This window comes from Pantherophis guttatus, chromosome 1 (genome assembly GCF_059756535.1).
Source record: "Pantherophis guttatus breed Tessera chromosome 1, ASM5975653v1, whole genome shotgun sequence".
Taxonomy (NCBI): Eukaryota; Metazoa; Chordata; class Lepidosauria; order Squamata; family Colubridae; genus Pantherophis; species Pantherophis guttatus.
Window position 1 is genome coordinate 113435497 of NC_142063.1, and position 21253 is coordinate 113456749.

The following is a 21253-nucleotide window of genomic DNA, read 5'->3' on the forward strand; positions in this document are numbered from 1 at the left end:
TCATTTGGGTGCTAGAAATCTCCCCCAGACTTTCTTGAAGGCTGCCTTCACATCTTTGTTGCGTAAACTGTAAATGAAAGGGTTGACCAGAGGGTTGATTACTGTATAAAACAATGCATTTGCTTTGTCTGAATTTGGAGTGTGTTGAGAGTGGGGTCTGCAGTACATGATAAAAATGGAACCATAGAAGAGAGTGACTGAAACCAAGTGAGCAGAGCAAGTGAAGAAGGCTTTGCGTCTCCCTGCAGCCGAGCGGATGCGCACTATGACTGCCCCAATACCAATATAGGAGCTCAGGATCACAGCTGTGGTTATTAACATATTACTACTAATAAGAGCAGTGAGAATGAGTTCATATACTCTTGTGTCATTACAGGCCATCTTCACAAGTGGCACCACATCACAAAAGTAATGGTTGATGATATTTTCCCCACAGAACCGTAGCCGAAAGGTGTTACCAGTGTGGGCAATGGCATTGGCAAAACCAGCGACATAGGAACCCACCACCAGCTGGACGCAGAGCTTCTTGGGCATGGCAGTGGCATAAAGGAGTGGGTTGCAGATGGCCACAAAGCGGTCATAGGCCATGAAGGCCAGTAAGAAGCATTCACTATAGGCCAAGCCAGCAGAGAAGAAGAACTGGGCTGTACAACCAGCAAGGGACATGTTGTTGTTCTTAGACAAACAGTCAAACAAGATCCGAGGAGTGTAGACCGTGGAGTACCAGATATCCAGGAAAGAAAGGCTGCCCACAAAGAAGTACATGGGTGTGTGCAAGCAGGAGTCTAAGTAGATCAAGGCCATGAGACCAAAATTCCCAATCAGTGTTAGGGTGTAGGAAACCAAGAACAGCACAAAGAAGATTATTCGTAGAAATGGATCTGTTGTAAACCCAATCAAGACAAAATCAGTAACCAATGTCTGATTGCTTTTCACTTCCATTGCTTTCATAAGCATAACCTGTTTAGAAAGGAAAGAGAACTAAGAATTTGGCAGATGTCAGTCCACGAATAGAGAATTTGTTCAAAACCTTTGAAGGTTGTATTGAACACAACAGGTTTGGTACAATTTTGCCAATGTTGTCCCAAACTGATTTTGCTTCTGCTTTTTAATATTCTATAACAGTGATGGCTAACCTTTTTGCCATCGTGTGCCAAAAGTGGGGGGAGCGCGGGGAGGTCGCACGTGCACATGTCCACACCCATAATTCTATGCGCTCCACCCCCTGCATGAGCACATGATCCACCTACACTTCCCCCTGCTTTTGGCACACGATGGCACAGTGGGCCTGGTAGGCCCGTTTTTCACCCTCCCCAGGCTCCAGAGGCTTTCTAGGAGCCTGGGGAGGGTGAAAACGGCCTTCCCCACTGCCCTCCAGAGGCCCTCTGGAGGCCCTCCAGAGGCCGGAAATGGCCTGTTTCCCTACTTCTGGTGGGCCCAGAAGGCCCGAAAATTGGCTGGCCAGCACGCACATGTGCACCCGGGGTGGGTTCTATTTTTTTTTACTACCGGTTCTGTGGGCGTGGCTTATTTTGTGGGTGTGGCTTGGAGGTCATGTGACTAAGTGGGCATGGCTAGCTGGTCAGAGTCATTTCTGGAAGGTCCTCACACTTATGACCAGTCCTCGCACTTACGACCTGACTCATTTGTTTGCTTTTAACACTGATCAGCTGTAGGGCAGCCCTTTGAAGCCCCGCGGCAAGAGTTTAAACAGTTTTTTTCCCTCTAGTCATCAGCTGGGACTCAGAAGGCAGCAATAGATTGGGGGTGGGACCAAATAAAAGGTAAGAATAACATGGGGGGGTGGGAGGGTGGGAGGGCAGGGGGGGGAACCAGTTCGGTGATGTCATATCGTCACCGCTACCGGCTCGGCCGAACCGGACCAAACCAGGAGGAACCCACCACTGATGTGCACCGGAGCTGAGCTTGCGTGCCCACCGATATGGCTCTGCATGCCACCTGTGGCACGTGTGCTATAGGTTCACCATCACGGTTCTATAACCATTTACAGGATGCAGGTCAAAATCATATGCACTCTGTGAGCTTTTCCAATTCTTTCTGAATGTAGATCTCAGCATATTTGAGTACTCGAGTGACGTTATTGGCTGTCTGAGCTTTAGGAGGCTTGGGGATAAGAAGAATTTTGTGGAAGACTAATCTGTGAAATTAGAGATAATCCTAGGACAGATACAATGTGTAGCCACGTCTACATATTTGCCAAGATAACTAGGTAGACTTGCTCATATAAAAACAAAGAGTCAACCTAAACTTGAAGGAAACATTGGCTTTTCCAACAGGATACAGAGAAATGGAGGCATATATTCCACATGGATTCTTTCTCCTTAGGGGATAAAGCAATAGCATTTAGACTTCTATACCATTACACAGTGCTTTTTACAGCCCTCTCTAAGTTTACAGAGTCAGCATCAGTGGTGGGATTCAGCCAGTTTGCACCACTTCGGGAGAACCGGTTGTTAACTTTCTGAGCAGTTTGGCAAACTGGTTGTTGGAAGAAATCATTAGGGCAGAGAACCGGTTGTTAAATTACTTGAATCCCACCACTGTTAAGCATATTGCCCCCAACAATCTGGGTCCTCAATTTACCCACCTTGGAAGGATGGAAAGCTGGGCCCGGTGAGATTCGATCTGCCAAATTGCAGGCAGACAGCAGGCAGCAGGAGTAGCCTGCAGTACAGCACTCTAACCACTGTGCCAAAAAGGTTGGGCAATGATTTCCCACATTGAGGTTGTGTCTGGATTATTTAAGGGAGAATAAAGTATAGGAGTTTCCTTAGTGGACCCAAGACATTTCAGTCAGCTGATTTGGAGATGGTTACATTATGATATGATTAATTGAAGAGACCCACTCAGGTCTTTGGGGCTACATTGCCAGCTTCTCAAATAGCAGTACTGACAGGGAGCATTTTTCTTCTGCTGGGCATTCGTCTCCAGCCAAGAGTTGGGTTTACAGTCTGTGAGGTGATAAATTAGATTTCATATATACTACATATAAATTAAACTCCATGGTTTTACCAAGGCTTGGAAGAGAGAGAGGGTAAATCTGAATGTCTGTCCAGAATTAAACTCCTGCTCCTAACAAGACTAACAAAATCATCTATGCAGAAAATAATGATATGTTTGCAACTGCAAAGAACTACATTTTAAAAAAGAGAATGGCTTAAATTATAAAATCACTTTTAAATCTATGTAACCCAGATCTTTTTAATAATCTATTTGCTATGGGCACACATAGGGAGAAAGAAAAGAAAAGAACAAGAGATTAAGATGATCCAAAATTTACCATCCCAAATTAAAATAAACAAAAGCATCCTGGTAAAATAAACAAAAGCATCCTGGTAAAATAAACAAAAGCATCTCAGCCCAACTTTTTGGGCTGAGATGGAGAAGTCTTTTGAGCACTTGGCAGAAGAAACTGCAAAGCTTAGAAATATTCTTACTGCAATTCAGATCAGGTGAGAGGTGGGCTTCATAGTTAAGAGAGCAGGTATAACACTGTTTAAAGTTTGGGCTCCAGACAGGATGAGGCCACTGTATAATGGGGGAAGAATATATGTAGTAGAGCTACATGCTGTTAACATGAATTGCAAACGTCATACATAAATACCTGAGAATCTGACGTTTTGCACATGAAATTTTGAACCTGTGTGATTTTAAAATGATAGATGCATTTTCAGTCTGTAAAAATCAAAAAAGGGAAAATGAGGTATAATTTTTGATATCAACACTTCACAAAGCAGGTTTGGGGGGGGGCTAGAATAATTCAAATTTAGTCAAAATATTTTAAACGTTGCAAAAATAATTCAATACTATGCACTCCGTCAACTGACCATCAGAGGAAACATTTCTTCATAATTGTCAAGGAATTGCTGCATCCATAGTGTAAATTTTTAAACAGATAATATCTTTTTAGAAAATCTGCATCTTGCTAAATGAACTTGTATGGATCATCATGCTAACTGGGAATTCTTACTTTCTTTAATTTATCTATTGTTAATGTCTTCCTGGTGTCACTGAGTGACCTCATTTCCAGCCAGTAGAGCAGCAGAAAAGATCTGCCCTCTTTCCTCACGCTTTTCAGCCAAGGTTCTTCCTGAGACTCATCTCAACAGGGGGTGCCATCTTCTGCATAGATCCCAATTATTGTCCCCTTTCCTCAAAGGTGGGAATAGTTCTCTTTCCACTTCATAGAACTCAGCAGTTTAGGTAATTAAACATTCTAAAGATGTGCTGTGAAAAGCTTTCTCTGTCCTTTCTCAGAACTCTACCTGGACTTTATTTTTCAAATCCTGTTTTAAGGCATGTGTCAGAGACAAGTTTGACTCCTACCTGCTGTTAGAGAAAGTGTGAAGAAATTGAAGGTTCACCATGCATGGATGCATGGACCTGCTTCTGGGGTGAATTGGAAGTCAGAAAAGTAATTTGCCTTCAAACTCATTAGAATTAGTTAAGTTCCAGATGGGGAAATTAAAATCTTGATGGGAATCTCCCTAAATCAGAGGGTTGGAGAATTCTGGGAATTGAAGTCCACAAGTCTTAAAGTTGCCAAGTTTGGGGACCCCTGCCCTAAATTAAACCTGGAGATGCCAAACTTACCTGAATGAAGTGGAGTGCGTCTTCCCACTAAGTCTGTTTGGACAAGCTAACAGATCACCATACATGGGAGCCTTGTTTTCCCAAATAGGGTGAGCACAATATACCTTCAAATTAAGTAGCCTCAGTTCCCTGTGGAGGTACTTAGACTGAGTCTTTCCTCTGATGATCTGAAGGTGGAACATTAGTATCATGCCAAAAGTTTTTTCTTAATTCCTCCAAAGGGGATTTCATCTAAGAAAAGAATGGGGAAAAACCACCATTCCCTACCCGAGATCTTCAAGTAAACAATCATCTTCCACATTTGAAGTTCAGTCATTTTATGTATTTATTTAGTATTCCATTTTATATCACTTGTCTCAAGGCCCTTTCTGGAAGAAACAGTGGTGTTTATACCTGATAATAGCCAGCCTTTTTATTATTATAATAAAGAACTATTTATTTAAATAGGTTTTAGAGAAAAACACAAAAAGGAAAAGAAAATAATAAAGACAACAATAACAAACTGAAGAGAGAAAAAAAACCAGATTAATAAGAAAGCTGCTAGTTAGTGGACGATTAACCTGACCTGAGTCCTGGTTCTAAGTCTATACAGATTCAAATCAAAACTAAATTAATAATTATGGCTTCATCATATTTTGGAAGTAAATGCCAATTCCTACATTATGAAATAAAGAAAACCCTAAAGATCTATTAAATATTGTGGATTTTTTTAAAAATTGGTGCCTTATACCTCCTAAAAATATTTTATTTTTATGGATCCTTTAAGACCAGTTCCTTGAATACAACCCCCCCTTCCCCCCCAACTTCTTATGTTTCTAAAAGTTAAAAACACATTGTTTGGCAAATTCTCTTCAGGAAACAAACACACACAAACAAATATACACACAGCTTTGCAAAGTTGAATAGAAAAATATGAATATTCACCCACATAAACATTTTGAAGCAGTCCCTGTATCAGATTTTATTTCCCCGCTAGCAAGCCGTGGTTCAATTTGACATAATTTAACTGGTAATACAAATGCTCACACACCTCCCCTCCAACCCAAGAGCAAAGAATACTACTCCTTAGCCACATGTCTAGACATGTCAGGATCATGATTCATGGGCTGAAGTCTGTCACATGATAGCGAGTAATGACAGCCAATAAGTCTGTCACATGACAGTCAGTAAGGGTCGAGATGATATGTCCAGGCATGTCTGGGCATCAACTGCATATGATTTCCAGTTGTGAATCAAACTCTGTTTTCTATTAAGAGACCTGGTGATTGATTGATTGATTAATTGATTGGTTTGATTTATATGCCGCCCTTCTCCGGAGACTCAGGGCGGCTTACAATGTGTTAAGCAATAGCCTTTATACTTTTGTATATATCTGCTTAGTAGGGCTTTTGGGCCCCCCTAAGCGGTGTTCTTTTTTATACAAAGTCAGTTTATTGCCCCCACAATCTGGGTCCTCATTTTACCTACCTCGGAAGGATGGAAGGCTGAGTCAATCTTGAGCTTGGTGAGATTTGAACTTGCAATAATTGCAGGCAGCTGGTGTTATCTTAACAGTGCTTTAGTCTGCTGCGCCACCAAGGCTCTTACCTTGAGTGATCATGAGTTCCTGAACTATCATCATTAATTTTGCCAGGTGTCCACTATTTGAGCAGACAGTCCACTTTTTTCACATTATGTTCACTATTTTTTTTCACAAAATAGTGGACATTTTTTTTATTCAAAAGCTTTATGATGAAATTAAAATGTAATTTAATATTTTACATATTATTATAATACAGGTGAAACTCGAAAAATTAGAATATCGTGCAAAAGTTCATTTATTTCAGTAATGCAACTTAAAAGATGAAACTAATATATGAGATAGACTCATTACATGCAAAGCGAGATAATTCAAGCCTTGATTTGTCATAATTTTGATGATTATGGTTTACAGCTCATGAAAACCCCAAATTCACAATCTCAGAAAATTAGAATATTACATGAAATCAATAAAACAAGGATTGTACATAGAACAATATCGGACCTCTGAAAAGTATAAGCATGCATATGTACTCAGTACTTGGTATGGGCCCCTTTTGCATCAATTACTGCCTCAATGCGGCGTGGCATGGATGCTATCAGCCTGTGGCACTGCTGAGGTGTTATGGAAGACCAGGATGCTTCAATAGCGGCCTTCTGCATTATTCGGTCTCATGTCTCTCATCTTTCTCTTGGCAATGCCCCATAGATTCTCTATGGGGTTCAGGTCAGGCGAGTTTGCTGGCCAATCAAGCACAGTAATCCCATGGTTATTGAACCAGGTTTTGGTACTTTTGGCAGTGTGGGCAGGTGCCAAGTCCTGCTGGAAAATGAAGTCAGCATCCCCATAAAGCTCGTCTGCGGAAGGAAGCATGAAGTGCCCTAAAATCTCCTGGTAGACGGCTGCATTGACCCTGAACTTAATGAAGCACAGTGGACCAACACCAGCAGATGACATGGCTCCCCAAATCAACACAGACTGTGGAAACTTCACACTGGACTTCAAGCACCTTGCAGTGTGTGCCTCTCCATTCTTCCTCCAGACTCTGGGTCCTTGGTTTACAAATGAGATGCAAAAGTTGCTCTCATCAGAAAAGAGGACTTTGGACCACTGAGCAACAGACCAGTTCTTTTTTTCTTTAGCCCAGGTAAGACGCTTCTGACGTTATTTGTTGTTCAGGGGTGGCTTGACAAGAGGAATACGACATTTGAAGCCCATGTCCAGGATCCGTCTCTGTGTGGTGGCTCTTGATGCACTGACTCCAGCCTCAGTCCACTCCTTGTGAAAGTCCCCGACACTTTTGAATGGCCTTTTCCTGACAATCCTCTCCAGGCTGCGGTCATCCCTGCTGCTTGTGCACCTTTTTCTTCCACACTTTTCACTTTTTATTAATGTGCTTTGATACAGCACTTTGGGAACATCCAACTTCTTTTGCAATTACCTTTTGAGGCTTTCCCTCCTTATGGAGGGTGTCAATGATGGTTTTCTGCACAACTGTTAGGTCAGCAGTCTTTCCCATGATCGTGATTCCTACTGAACCAGACTGAGAGACCATTTAAAGGCTCAGGAACTCTTTGTAGGTGTTATGGCTTAATTAGCTGATTAGAGTGGGACATTTTGAGCCTAGAATATTGAACCTTTTCACAATATTCTAATTTTCTGAGATTGTGAATTTGGGGTTTTCATGAGCTGTAAACCATAATCATCAAAAGTATGACAAATCAAGGCTTGAACTATCTCGCTTTGCATGTAATGAGTCTATCTCATATATTAGTTTCACCTTTTAAGTTGCATTACTGAAATAAATGAACTTTTGCACGATATTCTAATTTTTCGAGTTTCACCTGTATATTTGATGTTTTGAATTTTAAGTAAAGTTTTGAAGTGATTATTTTAATACGTGTTAAAATGTTTGTAAGAAAATATATAATTTAATTGTAATTTTTTTTTTTACTACTTAACACACACACACACACACACACACACACACACACACACACACCGCTTGTCCGCTATTTTTTGGAAGCAGACCTGGCAACCCTAAATTATTGTATGTCTCCTTGGAAGCTTCTTATGCAGCAATATTGATGTATTGTGGGTGGTGATTTACCTCCTTCTGGCTATCCTTCCCATCTTCCCTCTGCCATTTTGTCTGGCAGGAAAAACAGATGCCTGGCTGCTTTCCACTGAGGCATCTTCTTGTCCCACCTGCCAGGTGCTTGCAGGTTCGTTATTGTATGTTAAATGGGTTCCTTGCAAACCCAGTTTTTGCTCTTTTCAAAGAGGGGGGAAATCAGTAATTATAGAAGCAGGACTAGGCCTCTCCTGATGAAGCTGTCATGGAAGTGTATGTACTTACGATACATGTGTCTCTCGCTTGGTCCCTGGGAGATGGAGGTGCTGCCTTTCAAGATTCTTCCTAGGGCTTTACTGTTGAAGGTCTCAAGGAAGGAAGAAAGGTGCATTGAAAAGGGAGAAATAGTTCTTTTCTGCTTCAGTCAATGCAAAGTATGCAACACCCAGTTTGGCAATAGACTGAACGACAAGTTACTGGCACAGAGCACACAGTTGCTCTATTCGAGTGCCCAAACTGGGACGTGTGTGTGTGTGCTTGTGCTGGAGCTCCAGAAACCCGAAGACCAGCTGTCTGATGCGCATGACTGTGCCAGTCAGCTGGTCTTCAGGTTTCCGGTGTGCACATGCACGCCGACCAGCTGGTCTTCGCGCATGCCAGAGTGCCAGAAACCCAAAGACCACTTGTAAATACATTCCATTTTATTCTTCTATTTTGCCATTTTAAAATCCATATCCCAAACAGTCTCATTCTCATTTGTATCCTCTTCTCTTATAAATTCATTTTATTGTAGCATACAATCTTAAAATAAATTTCTGAGTGCATTGTTAGCAAACATCCTTGGTTTCTTTGAAAGTCAATATACTTTTCTCCCTCCTATATTAGTAGAGCTCTTCTCCTTTAATTATAATATTTACCATATTTTTCAGAGTATAAGATGCACCGGAGAATAAGACGCACCTACCTTTTTTGGTGAGGAAAAGAAGAAAAAGAAATCTCCCTCTGCCTCTGAGCAATTTTGCCTCATTGCAGCAAACAGCTTGCTTTACTTTCATTTTCGTTTTCAGCATAGCTTGATTAGCACAAGGAAAAAAAAAATCTGCTCCAGCAATTTACCTCTTTGCAGCAAGCAGCAGAGCCCTGCGCAAAACAGCTGAGAGCAAATCAGCTGAGAGTCGGGAAGCCAATCCAATCAACTTGTGCTAATTAGGCACATGAAGCTGAAAGGAGCTATTTTTTCTTGCTGTTTGCTTGCAAGGAAATAACTGCTGTGAGGCAGAGGCCAAAGGGTGGCGGCCAGTGGGTGGGCGGGGCTATATTTGGTATATAAGACACACCTAAATTTTCACCCCCTTTTAGGGGGGAAAAAGGTGTGTCTTATACTCCGAAAAATACGGTAGTTATTTCTAGTTGCCTTTAGTGCTTAACCTTTAAATTTTATCCTTTTATCATAGGTTTAATCCACAACACGTTCCCACAAGATTTCTTACACTTAAGATTGAAAATCTTCATGTGTTAAAAAGATTTAAGAAACTCACAAGAAGGATTGTTATAATTTCAAAATCTTATTTCTAATTCATCCAACCCTAAGTCCATTTATAATTTTCCAAAAGCATATTTCTAATCACCATTTTGCTGTTTATTAAAAAAAAAAATCTTTAAATTTATATTTAATATTTCTTTCAAGCAATGAAGGAAACACACCTGATGTTTTTAGGCTTATCGATCAACAGAGCCCTGGTAGCGCAGCAGACTAAAGCACTGTTATTAACATCAGCCTGCAATTACTGCAAGTTCGAATCTCACCAGGCTCAAGGTTGACTCAGCCTTCCATCCTTTCTAAGGTAGGTAAAATGAGGACCCTGATTGTGGGGGCAATAAGCTGACTTTGTATAAAATATACAAAAGTATGAAGGCTATTGCTTAACTCATTGTAAGCCGCCCTGAGTCTCCGGAGAAGGGCGGCATATAAATCAAATCAAAAAAAAAAAAAAAAAAGTTCCTAAAACTGAAAAGCAATTAACAAGCAATTTCTTAAAGTGATTAGAGAAGGGCATAGGCCCGTGATGGCAAACCTACAGCATGTGTGTCAGAGGTGGCATGCAGTACCCTCTCTGATGGCATGCTAGCCGTTGCCCCAGTTCAGCTCTGTTGTGCATGCGCGCATGCCTCCCACCAGCCAGCTGGTCTTTGGGTCTCTGCCGCGCATGTGCAGGGGGCGGGGCACATGCGGGGGGCCCGCACGCACATGCGGGGGAGCATAGTACATGCAGGGGGGTACGTGTATATGCGTGGGGAGGTGGGCCGTATGCATGGGACTGCACACACATTGCATTTTGGGGGTTTGGGCGCGCTTGCCTTCACGCACGCACACATGCACTTTGGGTCCTCAGTCTGGAAAAGGTTAGCCATCACTGGCTAGGCAAACCTAGTGTTCTTTTAAAGGTGCCAAGCATGGTTTTAGCAAGATGTTATAGTGTTATCTCCCAGAGCTCTAAACCTTCCAGAGTGCTGGCTCCTTGCGAAGGACAACTGTATACAGTAGAGCATTTGTGGGTGATCTGAAGTCTTTTCCTTGTCCAGAGAGAAATTACAAAGACCCAGTCTATTCATCAGCTCTTCATTCTGCCACATTGGAGCTGTCTTCAGTTTGCCAATTCTTAGCTTGAAGTCAAACTTTTTCTCCAGCTTCTCATTGTCCAATGATTTTATTCTGATCATGCTGAGTCTATTTCATTCTGTTTTTGCCTCTGTGTAGGATGTTGTAAAGTAGGAAGAGGAATGGGAAGATGTATATATTGGAAACAGTTGCTTACAATGAGAAGTAAGTGTGGAAATTTTTGAGGACTGAAGATGGTGGTTAATTCTTGCAGTAATCTCTCAGGTCTACTGTCTTGCTTCACCATTTTTTAGGAAGGAGGGAAGGAAGGAAGGAGGGAGGGAGGGAGGGAAGGAGGAAGGAAGGAAGGAAGGAAGGAAGGAAGGAAGGAAGGAAGGAAGGAAGAAAGAAAGGAAAGCTGACAGTATAGATTGGAGTTTAATTGTCCATAATCTAGTCTGGAGAAATACAGAACCAAAATGACATTCATTTGGGTGCTGTGAATCTCCCCCAGATTTTTTTGAAGGCTGCCTTCACATCTTTGTTGCGTAAGCTATAAATTAAAGGGTTGACCAGAGGGTTGACTACTGTGTAAAACAATGCATTTGCCTTGTCCCAATTTGGAGTGTGTTGAGAGTGGGGTCTACAATACATGATAAGAATGGAACCATAGAAGAGAGTGACTGAAACCAAGTGAGCAGAGCAAGTGAAGAAGGCTTTGCGTCTCCCTGCAGCCGAGCGGATGCGCACTATGGCTGCCCCAATACCAATATAGGAGCTCAGGATCACAACTGTGGTTGCTAACATATTACTACCAATAAGAGTAGCTAGAATGAGTTCATATACTTGTGTGTCATCGCAGGCCATCTTCACAAGTGGCACCGCATCACAAAAGTAATGGTTGATGATATTTTTCCCACAGAAGCGTAGTCGAAAAGTGTTACCAGTGTGGGCAATGGCATTGGCAAAACCAGCGACATAGGAACCTACTACCAGCTGGATGCAGAGTTTTTTGGGCATGGCAGTGGCATAAAGGAGTGGGTTGCAGATGGCCACAAAGCAGTCATAGGCCATGAAGGCCAGTAAGAAGCATTCACTATAGGCCAAGCCAGCAGAGAAGAAGAACTGGGCTGTACAACCAGCAAGGGACATGTGGTTGTTCGTGGACACACAGTCAGACAAGATCCGAGGAGTGTAGACCGAGGAGTACCAGATATCCAGGAAAGAAAGGCTGCCCACAAAGAAGTACATGGGTGTGTGCAAGCGTGAGTCTAGGTAGATCAGGGTCATAAGGCCCAAGTTCCCAATCAGTGTTAGGGTGTAGGAGACCAAGAACAGCACAAAGAAGATTATTCGTAGAAATGGGTCTGTTGTAAACCCAACCAAGACAAAATCAGTAATCAATGTCCAATTGCCTTCCACTTCTGTCATTTTTATAAGCATAACCAGTTTAGAAAGAAAAGTGAAGTAAGAATTCTGCAGTTCTCAGCTCAGGAATAGAAAACTCCTTCTAATGTTTTGAAAGATTTGTTGAACTCCCAAGACCTTTGGTACAATTTTGTCAATGATGCCCCAAACTGATTTTGCTTCTATTTTTTAAATGTTCTATACACATTTATAGAATTAGTTATATTCAATGTTGTCAATAATATTCCAAAATGATTTTGGCAGCTATTTCTAAATATAACTCTCAGCATATGGAAGTACTTGACTGATATTATTGGCTGTCAAAGCTATAGGTCAAAAAAATGTGAAGCAGCACTTTGGACCTGAAGGGAATACAAAGTCCATGTTCTGCACTTTGAGATTGAGCACTTACATCATTTCTTCACAGACACATCAATGCATTCCATCTTCTATGTTATAAAATCACTTTTAAATCAATACAGTAAATCATTTCCGTTATTTTTAGATGCTTAATTTTGTAGGAGCCACAAAGGAAAAAAAGAAATGAAAGAATGAGGAATTATAATAATCATCCCAAGTTAAGATAAACGAAATCATCCTAGAATAGTGTTTCTCAACCTTGGAAGCTTGAAGATGGGTGGACTTCAACTCCCAGAATCCCAGGATTCTGGGAGTTGAAGTCCACCCATCTTCAAGCTTCCAAGGTTGAGAAACACTGTCCTAGAAGGTTTTATTGGACTGGAATGGAGAAGAAATTCTATTGATCACTTCCCACAATGGCAAAAGAAACCACAAAGCCTTGAGGCACTTTTGCTACAACAGATTATAGGCAAGGGGGTAGTTTCATGGATGGGAGGGGAGGAATGAAACTATCTAGAGTTTGGGTTCCAGACAAGATAAAGCTACTCTCATGTGTTGGGGAATGTTGGATTTGGCAGGGCCTCCTGCTCAAAAAGATAAACTGCAAGTGAGGAAAGGGATATGGACAAATACCTGGTCAGATCCAAAGGCCAAGTTTTACAACAATGGATGCATTCAGAGCCTGTAAAAACATAGAAAGGAAAATTTGATGAAAACTATAGTTATATCAGTATCTCACAAGGCAGCTAAATAATAGATTCTATTCTGGAAAATAAAAAAAAAATCTGAATGCCATGTGTTGCAAGTGACTACAGAGGGAACACTTCCGTATGCTTGGCAAGGAATTGATCCATATGTTATGTAAATTCTTAAATAGATAAATAAAAAGTAGATCTACTTGCAGTTTTTGTCTAGATTCATGTAAATTTGAAGTGCATTTTGACAGGGTCTGGAGCCAAAATGTATGGAATTAAATGTATCTCAATGAACTTCGTATCTGAACAGTGTTTGAATCTTTGCATTAATGGTAATAATATATTGTGCCAATCAGGTACTCTATTATACGTCTTTTATGAATTAAATGAATCTCAGACTGGAAGCATAAAAGTCACCTTATCCTGAGGGAGCATTCAGAGTATATTTTCTATTATTTATCCACAATCAACTTAGCTGAGGAGTATGCAACAAAGGTGGCATCCAATAAGCATCTAAACATGTTCCCATCTCTTATTTTCACCCTTGCTTTTGGCTCATAATTTTCCTTCCCTATATTTTGACAGTATTTAAATTAGACTCAGTAATTTGAACCTTGCCATCAACATTCTGGCATCAAACATCTCCAAATTTAGTCCCAATGCTCCCAATATTTTCCAAAGCAACTGCTAAATTGTTTACTTTTGTCATTTTTTTCCCTGCTAGCTTTATCTTTTTTTATTTTTCATTATTTATTGGGATAACTTCAGGATTCAATCTTTTGAAACTTCTCTGCATTATGAGTTCCTAAGAATAAATTACTAAATCTCTCATAAATGTAGTCCAAATCTCTCCCTTCTGTTCTCTAAAATATTATGACCTGCAAATTACTCAATATGACCATGCACTGCTTTCTTGAACAGCTCCTCATATTTCCAAAGCCAACGTAATTGTTAATGTTCTTCCACAGAAAAGATAATTCAAATATTTCTTCTATCATCTCTGAAGAGTTTCTCAGTCATACAATCCCTGGCTGTGGCTGTGGTTGTGGCTGTGGCTGTGGCTATAACTTGGTTTCACTGAATGCCCTCCTCTTTGTTATAAAATTCTAGAAATCTATATTTATACTAACCTTGATTAAATTGTTGTATTTGATTGTGCCCAAATGTATAATCATACTGCAGCTTCCCTTTCCAAATTTCACTAGAATAATCAGGCACATCCCATCTAAAAATATCTGAACAAGATCCCCCTAAAAATGGGAAAAAGAAAAAAGCCGAAAGATTTTCTGTTTTAATGAGACTCCCAAATTGGTTGGGTGAAGTTGACTGCAGCCATTCAAGCTGCCTTTGAAAATGCACCTCATAGATACAAGCAGCAGACAAGGTGCCCAATGTTGTTATGTAAGCTGTGGCCCTCATTGAAAGATCTTTCTTGTGACCTAAAAAGGCTGTCCACTCTTCCTTCTGGTGTCACTGAGTGACCTCATTTCTAGCCTGTGGAGCAATCGAAAAAAAATTGACCTCATTTCCCTGATGGAACTGCACACTTTTCATCTAAGGTTCTTCCCAAGATTTATCACTTTAGGGGGTTTCATCTTCTACTTAGATACAAATTATTGTCCCCTTTCCTCAAAGGTGGGAATAGTTCTCTTTCCACTTCATGGAAATTAGCAGTTTAGGTAATTAAATATTTTAAAGATGTACAGTGAACAGCTTTCCCTGTTGTTTCTCTGAGCTCTGCCTGGACTTTGTCTTTCAATTCTGATTCTAAGACTCTTGTCAGAGGTAAAATTGACTCCAGACTTCCTTTAAGAAAGGGTTGGAAGAAGTGACCGCCATGCACATGAAGAATGAAGCTGCTTCTGAATAGAAGCAGAAATCAGAAAAGTGAACCACTTCTGAAGAACTTGGAACAGAAGGGCAAGAATGAACAGGTTTAAACATGATTGAAACAGCCTTGGCAAGCGGATGTAACAAAAAAGGCCGGATAACAATTGATCAAATCCTATTTGGAGGAATAATAGAATCTTGGGAAGAATCTCCCTAAATGCCACCTAAAGATGCCAAACTTACCTGAATGAAGAGAAGTATATCTTCTCACTTAGTTTGACTGGACAAGCTAAGAGATCAGCCTATGTGGGAGCCTTGTGTTTTCCTAAATGAGGTGAGCACAATATTCCTTCAAATTAAGTAGCCTCAATTCTCAGTGGAAGTACTTAGACTGAGTCTTTCCTCTGATGATCTGAAAGTGGAACATCAGTAATTACAGAATACAGGAAGGAGAAAAATTACCAAAAATCATTCCTTGAAGCTTCCTGAGCTCTCTAGGTAAACAATAATCTTCCTGCTTGAGGGCCCTTAGAAGTTCAGCTGCAATCATCAAGACCTTTTCTGTAAAAAAAAAAAAAACTAAACCGGTGGCATGTAGAGTTCATAATACTCATTTCTTTAGAATTTATATAAATTTATATATTATATTTTTTTATTAAAATGTAATTATTTTACAGAAAAATATGAACAGAAAGAAAAACAAAAAAGAAATAAAAGAAAATAACAAAAGAATCAATAACAAACTGAGGAGAAAAAAGAGGGGAAAATGGATTGTTATACTAAGAAACCTGCTAGTCAGTTCTAGAGTGAATGATAACCTAATCTGAAACCCTGGTTCTAAACCGAAATGGATTCAAATAAAAGCTAACTAAAGTGAATCAATCAATCAAATCTTTATTATGGAATCCAGATAATTGAAATACAAGTCTTGCTCAGTCTTTTGGCCATCTATTCTAAACTCCAGGAGTGGCTCTTGGCCCTTTTGACAAATATCATGATTTTAGTTTTCTGGTAATTGAGAACTAGCTAGTGTTTCCTGCAATGTTCTGCTAATGCTTTCAATGCTCTTTTAAGGGGGCATGATGGCTCAGACTCTGAGTTTGTCAGCTGGAAAGTTGACAGTCTGGGTTTGAGACCTGAGCGCCATGCAATGGGGCGAGCTCCAGTGGTGAGTTGCCCCCAGTTCGGACCAGTTCGCAAGAACCGGTAGTAAAACCGGCGGGAGGCCACGCCCACCGCCCCGGATGTTATCATTGCCGATCTGCGCATGTGCAGAAGCAAGGTGCGATCCCATTGCGAACCAGTAGTAAAGGTAAGTAGAAGCCACCCCTGGTGAGCTCCCGTTGCTTGCCCCAACTCCTGCCCACCTCACAATTTGAAAGCGTGCAAATGCGAGCAGATAAATGGTTTGGTGGAAAGGTCACAAAGTTTCGTGAGCCTCAGGGTATAGTCATGTGGCTACATGACCAAGAAATGTTTTTGGACAATGCTAGCTTCCTCAGATAAGAAAGGGAGATGAGCACTGCCCCCTAGAGTTGGATGCAACTGTACAGGGAAAACCTTTACTTTTTACCTTCTAAAGTCTATGAAAACGACATATAAGGAGGTTGTGTTGTGGAAGGAATGTTTTTCAATGAGATGATAGACTACAAACACTCATTAATAGTAGATCAGCCTTCTCTAAAGCCAGCCTGCTCCTCTGCAAATATGTTTGCTTATTCCAGCCAATCGTGGAATTTCCATTGTGTCTTGCATAGAGTTTGGCTAAAGTGGATAATAACAGAATCAGAGAATCAAATCAAACAATCAAAGGGTCAAACCTCCTCTTCTAGTTAAGTCCCTGGAACTCTAGGCTTCCTTATATTTTGGAGATAAACTCCAATTTGTGCATTAATTTTTGTGTATTTCTAAAAACCTTAAATGGAAGAAAAACAAGCCTTGCTTCTATCACTTTGTTTTTTTAAATAGTTTTATTTTTATAGTTTTCATACTCATTCCCTTGAATGTCAAAAAAAATTAACTTTCACAACTTTCTACCTAAAAGTTAGAGGGACATATTTTGATAGTCCCCACCCCACCCCCAGGAATCAGGTAGGTAAGTAGGTAGGTAGGTAGATAAGTAGGTAGGTATAAATACATAAACCTTTCAGAGATTTGGAACATTGAATTGCAAAATACAAATATTCACACACATAAACATTTTGAAGCTGTCTCTGTATCTGATTTTATTTCCCCACTAGCACACTTTGGTTAAATTTGACACAATTTAAATGCTAAGACAAATGCTCTCACACATCCCCTCCAACTCAAGAGCAAACAATGCTACCCCTTAACCATATGTCTAGATATGTCCTGATTCTAGGCATGGCCTGAAGTCTGTCACATATCAGCCAGTAAAGTGGTGGGGGTGAGGATGATGATATCTCGAGGCATATCTGGGCATCAACTGCATGTGATATCAGCTGTGAGGGTCAGATTTAGGAAGTTAAGTATTTGTTATTCACACACAGCCTGGGAAAAAAAAATCACAATCTTGACCATAAAGGTTTTGTTTTATAAGCCAGGGAGGAGGTATGAAATTGGTTAATTTTTGTACAAGAGTCCCCAAAAAGAAAAACTGTTGTTTGTATTGTTATACACCAAACATTGGTATGGGTAGTCCTTAGGGTTTTATGAAGATATTATTGGATATTATTATATATGGCTCTGTGGAAGAGGCTCTGCAGTCCCAGTTGGGAAGCACAAAGTATTGGGGCACTGGAAGTCCATTGTTGCAGTAATTGTGAAGTCCATTGTTGCAGTAATTGTGGACATTATTCTAATGATGTTGCTCAGGGGTTTCCATCAGTTTTATTGTCACCTGTCTTCAAAGCCAGTGGAGCCTTCATAGCACAGGGCTTGGCAGCAGGTTCTGTCAGCAGCCAGAACTTCTAGTTCCTTTGGCTGGATGTCAAGAGACATAGGGTTGACTTCATAGTGTCTTTGTAGTGCTAGTGTGGATGATCTTGAGGTCTCTTCCCAGTCTTTAGTACAGCATTCAGCAACAATATAGTGGCCATCCATTCTTAAAATATGCCCCCCCTCCCAAATTGGACTCTGATTATCAAAGACTTGACGCTGTTGGATTTTACATGTTCCAAGACTCTCAGGCTGGAGACACAGTAGCCACAGTAGCCAAGTAGCAAACCAGTGCCAAGGATGGAGCAGAGGGAGCGCATGTGAAATTTCTCCAGATCTTTAATGCGTCATTGGTGCAGAGTCCCGGACTCACATCCACGCCACATGGATTTAAGTATATATTTGAGAGTGTCCCAAAGTTTCTTTTTCATGAGGCAACTGGACTTTCTGTTTTTTCTTTGAAGATGTTTCACTTGTCATCCAAGAAACAAAACATCTTCAGAGAAAAATCTGAAAGTCAAGTTGCTTCGTGAAAAAGCACTTTTGGGACAACCATGACTTGGATGACTGAGAATCTCCATAGATATCTTTGAGAGTGGAATCTAAGCTGTTACAAGATGCAAAAGAAAGAGAAGGATTGGGTTTACCTGATTTGAGATTATGTTTGCAGGTTGTGGTTTAATTTGGATGAAGGAATGAATGTTGCTGAGAAATAGAAAGCTTTTATAATTAGAAGGAAATGACTTGAGATTGGTCTTCTGGGTGCGCTTCAAGGTTTTGGTTACCACCTTTAAAGTGCTCCATGGCTCAGGACCTGGGTACTTGCGGGACCGCCTACTACCACCAACAGCCTCCCACCGGCCCGTACGGTCTCATAGAGAGGGGCTCCTCCGGGTGCCGTCGGCCAAACAATGTTGACTGGCGGCCCCCAGAGGGAGAACCTTCTCTGTGGGGGCACCTACTATCTGGAACGAGCTCCCCCCAGAGATACGGAGGATCCCGGATCTGCGCACCTTCCGCCATGCTCTAAAGACCTTTTTATTTCACCAGGCGGCCTGGCCTAACTTTCTCCCTCTTTTTAAACAATTTTAATATTTTAATATTAATATTTAATATTTTTAATCCTCAAAGTTTAAATTGTTTTAAATTGATTGGGGTTTTAATCTGTCTGGGCCAAACTATTTAATTCGATTTTATTTCTGCTTTTTAAATTTTGTATGTATGTATTTTATTGTTGGCTGTTCACCACCCTGAGTCCTTCGGGAGTAGGGCGGTATACAAATCAAATAAAAGTAAAGTAAAGTAAAGATTTGGGTGGGATAGATACTTATGGTATGATAAAGCCAATATTAATGCATATTTTGAAAATCATTTTGTTAGATGTGCTATTAGGAGAATTTGGAATGGATATAACCCTCCAACCGAGCAGGGCCTAAACATATTTAGTGACTCACATTGCCAAAATAGTAGCAATAACATCAACAATAACACAAAGCAAATTGAAAACTGCTAAAACAATTTAAAAGTTTGTAATAAAAAGTTCATGCTGCCAAGTTAGAAGGTTGGGAAGGTACACATATGGGATACAATGGCTGATTAAGAAACATTTGCATGGGGATTTTAAGCATGGGGATGATTGCTAATCTTTAATGACTTTCTCCACTTTCTCTTACCAAGGAAGGAAGTGAGGGAAGGAGGAAAGAAGGAAAGTGGCTGGATGGCTGGCAGACATTGGAACCTAGAGGTTATTTTCCTCCTCTGCAATCTACCCTAAAGAAGGAGTTTGCCATTCATTTGGGAGCTGTGAATCTCTCCAAGACTTTCTGGAAGGCTGCCTTCACATCTTTGTTGCGTAAGCTGTAAATCAACGGGTTGACCAGAGGGTTGATTACAGTATAAAACAGTGCATTTATCTTGTCCCAATCTGCTGTGTGATGAGAGTTGGGTGAGGAGTATGTAATGAGCATGGTGCCATAGTAGAGGGAGACAGAGACCAGGTGAGCTGAGCAAGTGGAGAAAGCTTTGCGTCTCCCTGCAGTTGAACGGATGCGAATAATGGCTGCCACAATACCAATGTAGGACTTCACAATGACAGCAGTGGCTGAAAGCAAAGTGAGGCCAATGACAGCAGTCAGGATGAGTTCATATACTCTTTTGTCGTCACAGGCCATCTTCATAAGTGGTGGCACATCACAAAAGAAGTGATTGATGATATTACTACCACAGAAGTGTAGGCGGAAGGTATTACCAGTGTGTACAATAGCATTGACAAACCCCACTATATAGGCTCCCATCACCAGCTGGACACAAAGCTTCTTGGGCATTGCAATGGCATAAAGGAGTGGGTTACAGATGGCCACAAAGCGATCATAGGCCATGAAAGCCAGTAAGAAGCATTCACTCCCACCAACTACATTAGAGAAGAAGAACTGGGTTGCACAACCTGCTAAGGAAATGTGGTTGTCCTTGGATAAACAATCATATAAGATCCGAGGAGTGTAGACTGAGGAGTACCAGACATCCAGGAAGGAAAGGCTTCCCACAAAGAAGTACATGGGTGTGTGCAAGCGGGAGTCTAGGTAGATCAGGGTTATGAGGCCCAGATTCCCAGTCAGTGTTAGGGTGTATGTGGCCAAGAACATCACAAAGAGAATTGTGCGTAGAAATGGGTCTGGTGTAAACCCAACCATCACAAAATCAGTAACCAATGTGCGATTGTCTTCAAGTTCCATTTTTTTCCAAGCATAACCTATTTAGAGAGGAAAAACAAGTAAGGGTTTTGCGTTTTTGTGCCCTGAATAATGAATTCATGCTATGATTTTGAAGGATGTTTTGTAAACAATTTATGACATTTGGTATGCTGTTGCTAATTTTGCCCCAGGCTGATTTGGCTTCTGGTTTTTGACATTCTGTAAACTTTTACAAAGTGTAGGATTTACGTGAAAATAATGTTATCTCCTCTTTGCATTAGGTACACTTGACCCCATGTGTTTTGCAAATGCTTTTCTATGATAGGTCTCAGCATATATAACAAACAAATAAACAAAGAAATATTGTGAGTCAGCAGGCATATGAGTTTAAATAACAACAATAATTTCTGGAAAACTGCAAGAGAAGGAAGACCAACTTCAATGTAGCATTGATTGATTACCAGAAAATATTTGACTCCCCATCATATGATTGGATAATCAAATTCCTAGAAATATGATTACAACAATGATTGATTACAAAGTAGCAACAGTGGTGCATTGAAAGAT

At 40.7% G+C, this 21253-nt stretch overlaps 3 protein-coding genes across 4 annotated transcripts; all 3 read right to left on the reverse strand.

Moving 5' to 3' along the window:
* Nucleotides 1–951, reverse strand: LOC117667219 (olfactory receptor 9G4-like). The gene has a single exon (XM_034420427.2). The coding sequence runs from the start codon at nt 949–951 to the stop codon at nt 1–3; it is 951 nt and encodes a 316-aa protein (XP_034276318.2).
* Nucleotides 952–11292: 10341 nt separating this feature from the next.
* On the reverse strand, nt 11293–14064 carry LOC117667220 (olfactory receptor 9G4-like). 2 transcript variants are annotated; one of them, XM_087891477.1, is made up of 2 exons: nt 14055–14064; nt 11293–12221 (listed from the first exon to the last, which is right to left on the reverse strand). In XM_087891477.1, the coding sequence occupies exons 1-2, from the start codon at nt 14062–14064 to the stop codon at nt 11293–11295; spliced, it is 939 nt and encodes a 312-aa protein (XP_087747603.1). The 2 variants fall into 2 exon arrangements, with proteins under 2 accessions (XP_087747603.1, XP_034276319.2); XM_034420428.2 differs by lacking the exon at nt 14055–14064 and having other exon boundaries at nt 11293–12237.
* A 5450-nt stretch (nt 14065–19514) lies between these two features.
* On the reverse strand, nt 19515–20734 carry LOC117667222 (olfactory receptor 9G4-like). Its single transcript, XM_034420431.2, has one exon. The coding sequence runs from the start codon at nt 20726–20728 to the stop codon at nt 19787–19789; it is 942 nt and encodes a 313-aa protein (XP_034276322.1). The 5' UTR covers nt 20729–20734; the 3' UTR covers nt 19515–19786.
* Between the last annotated feature and the right edge of the window lie 519 nt (nt 20735–21253).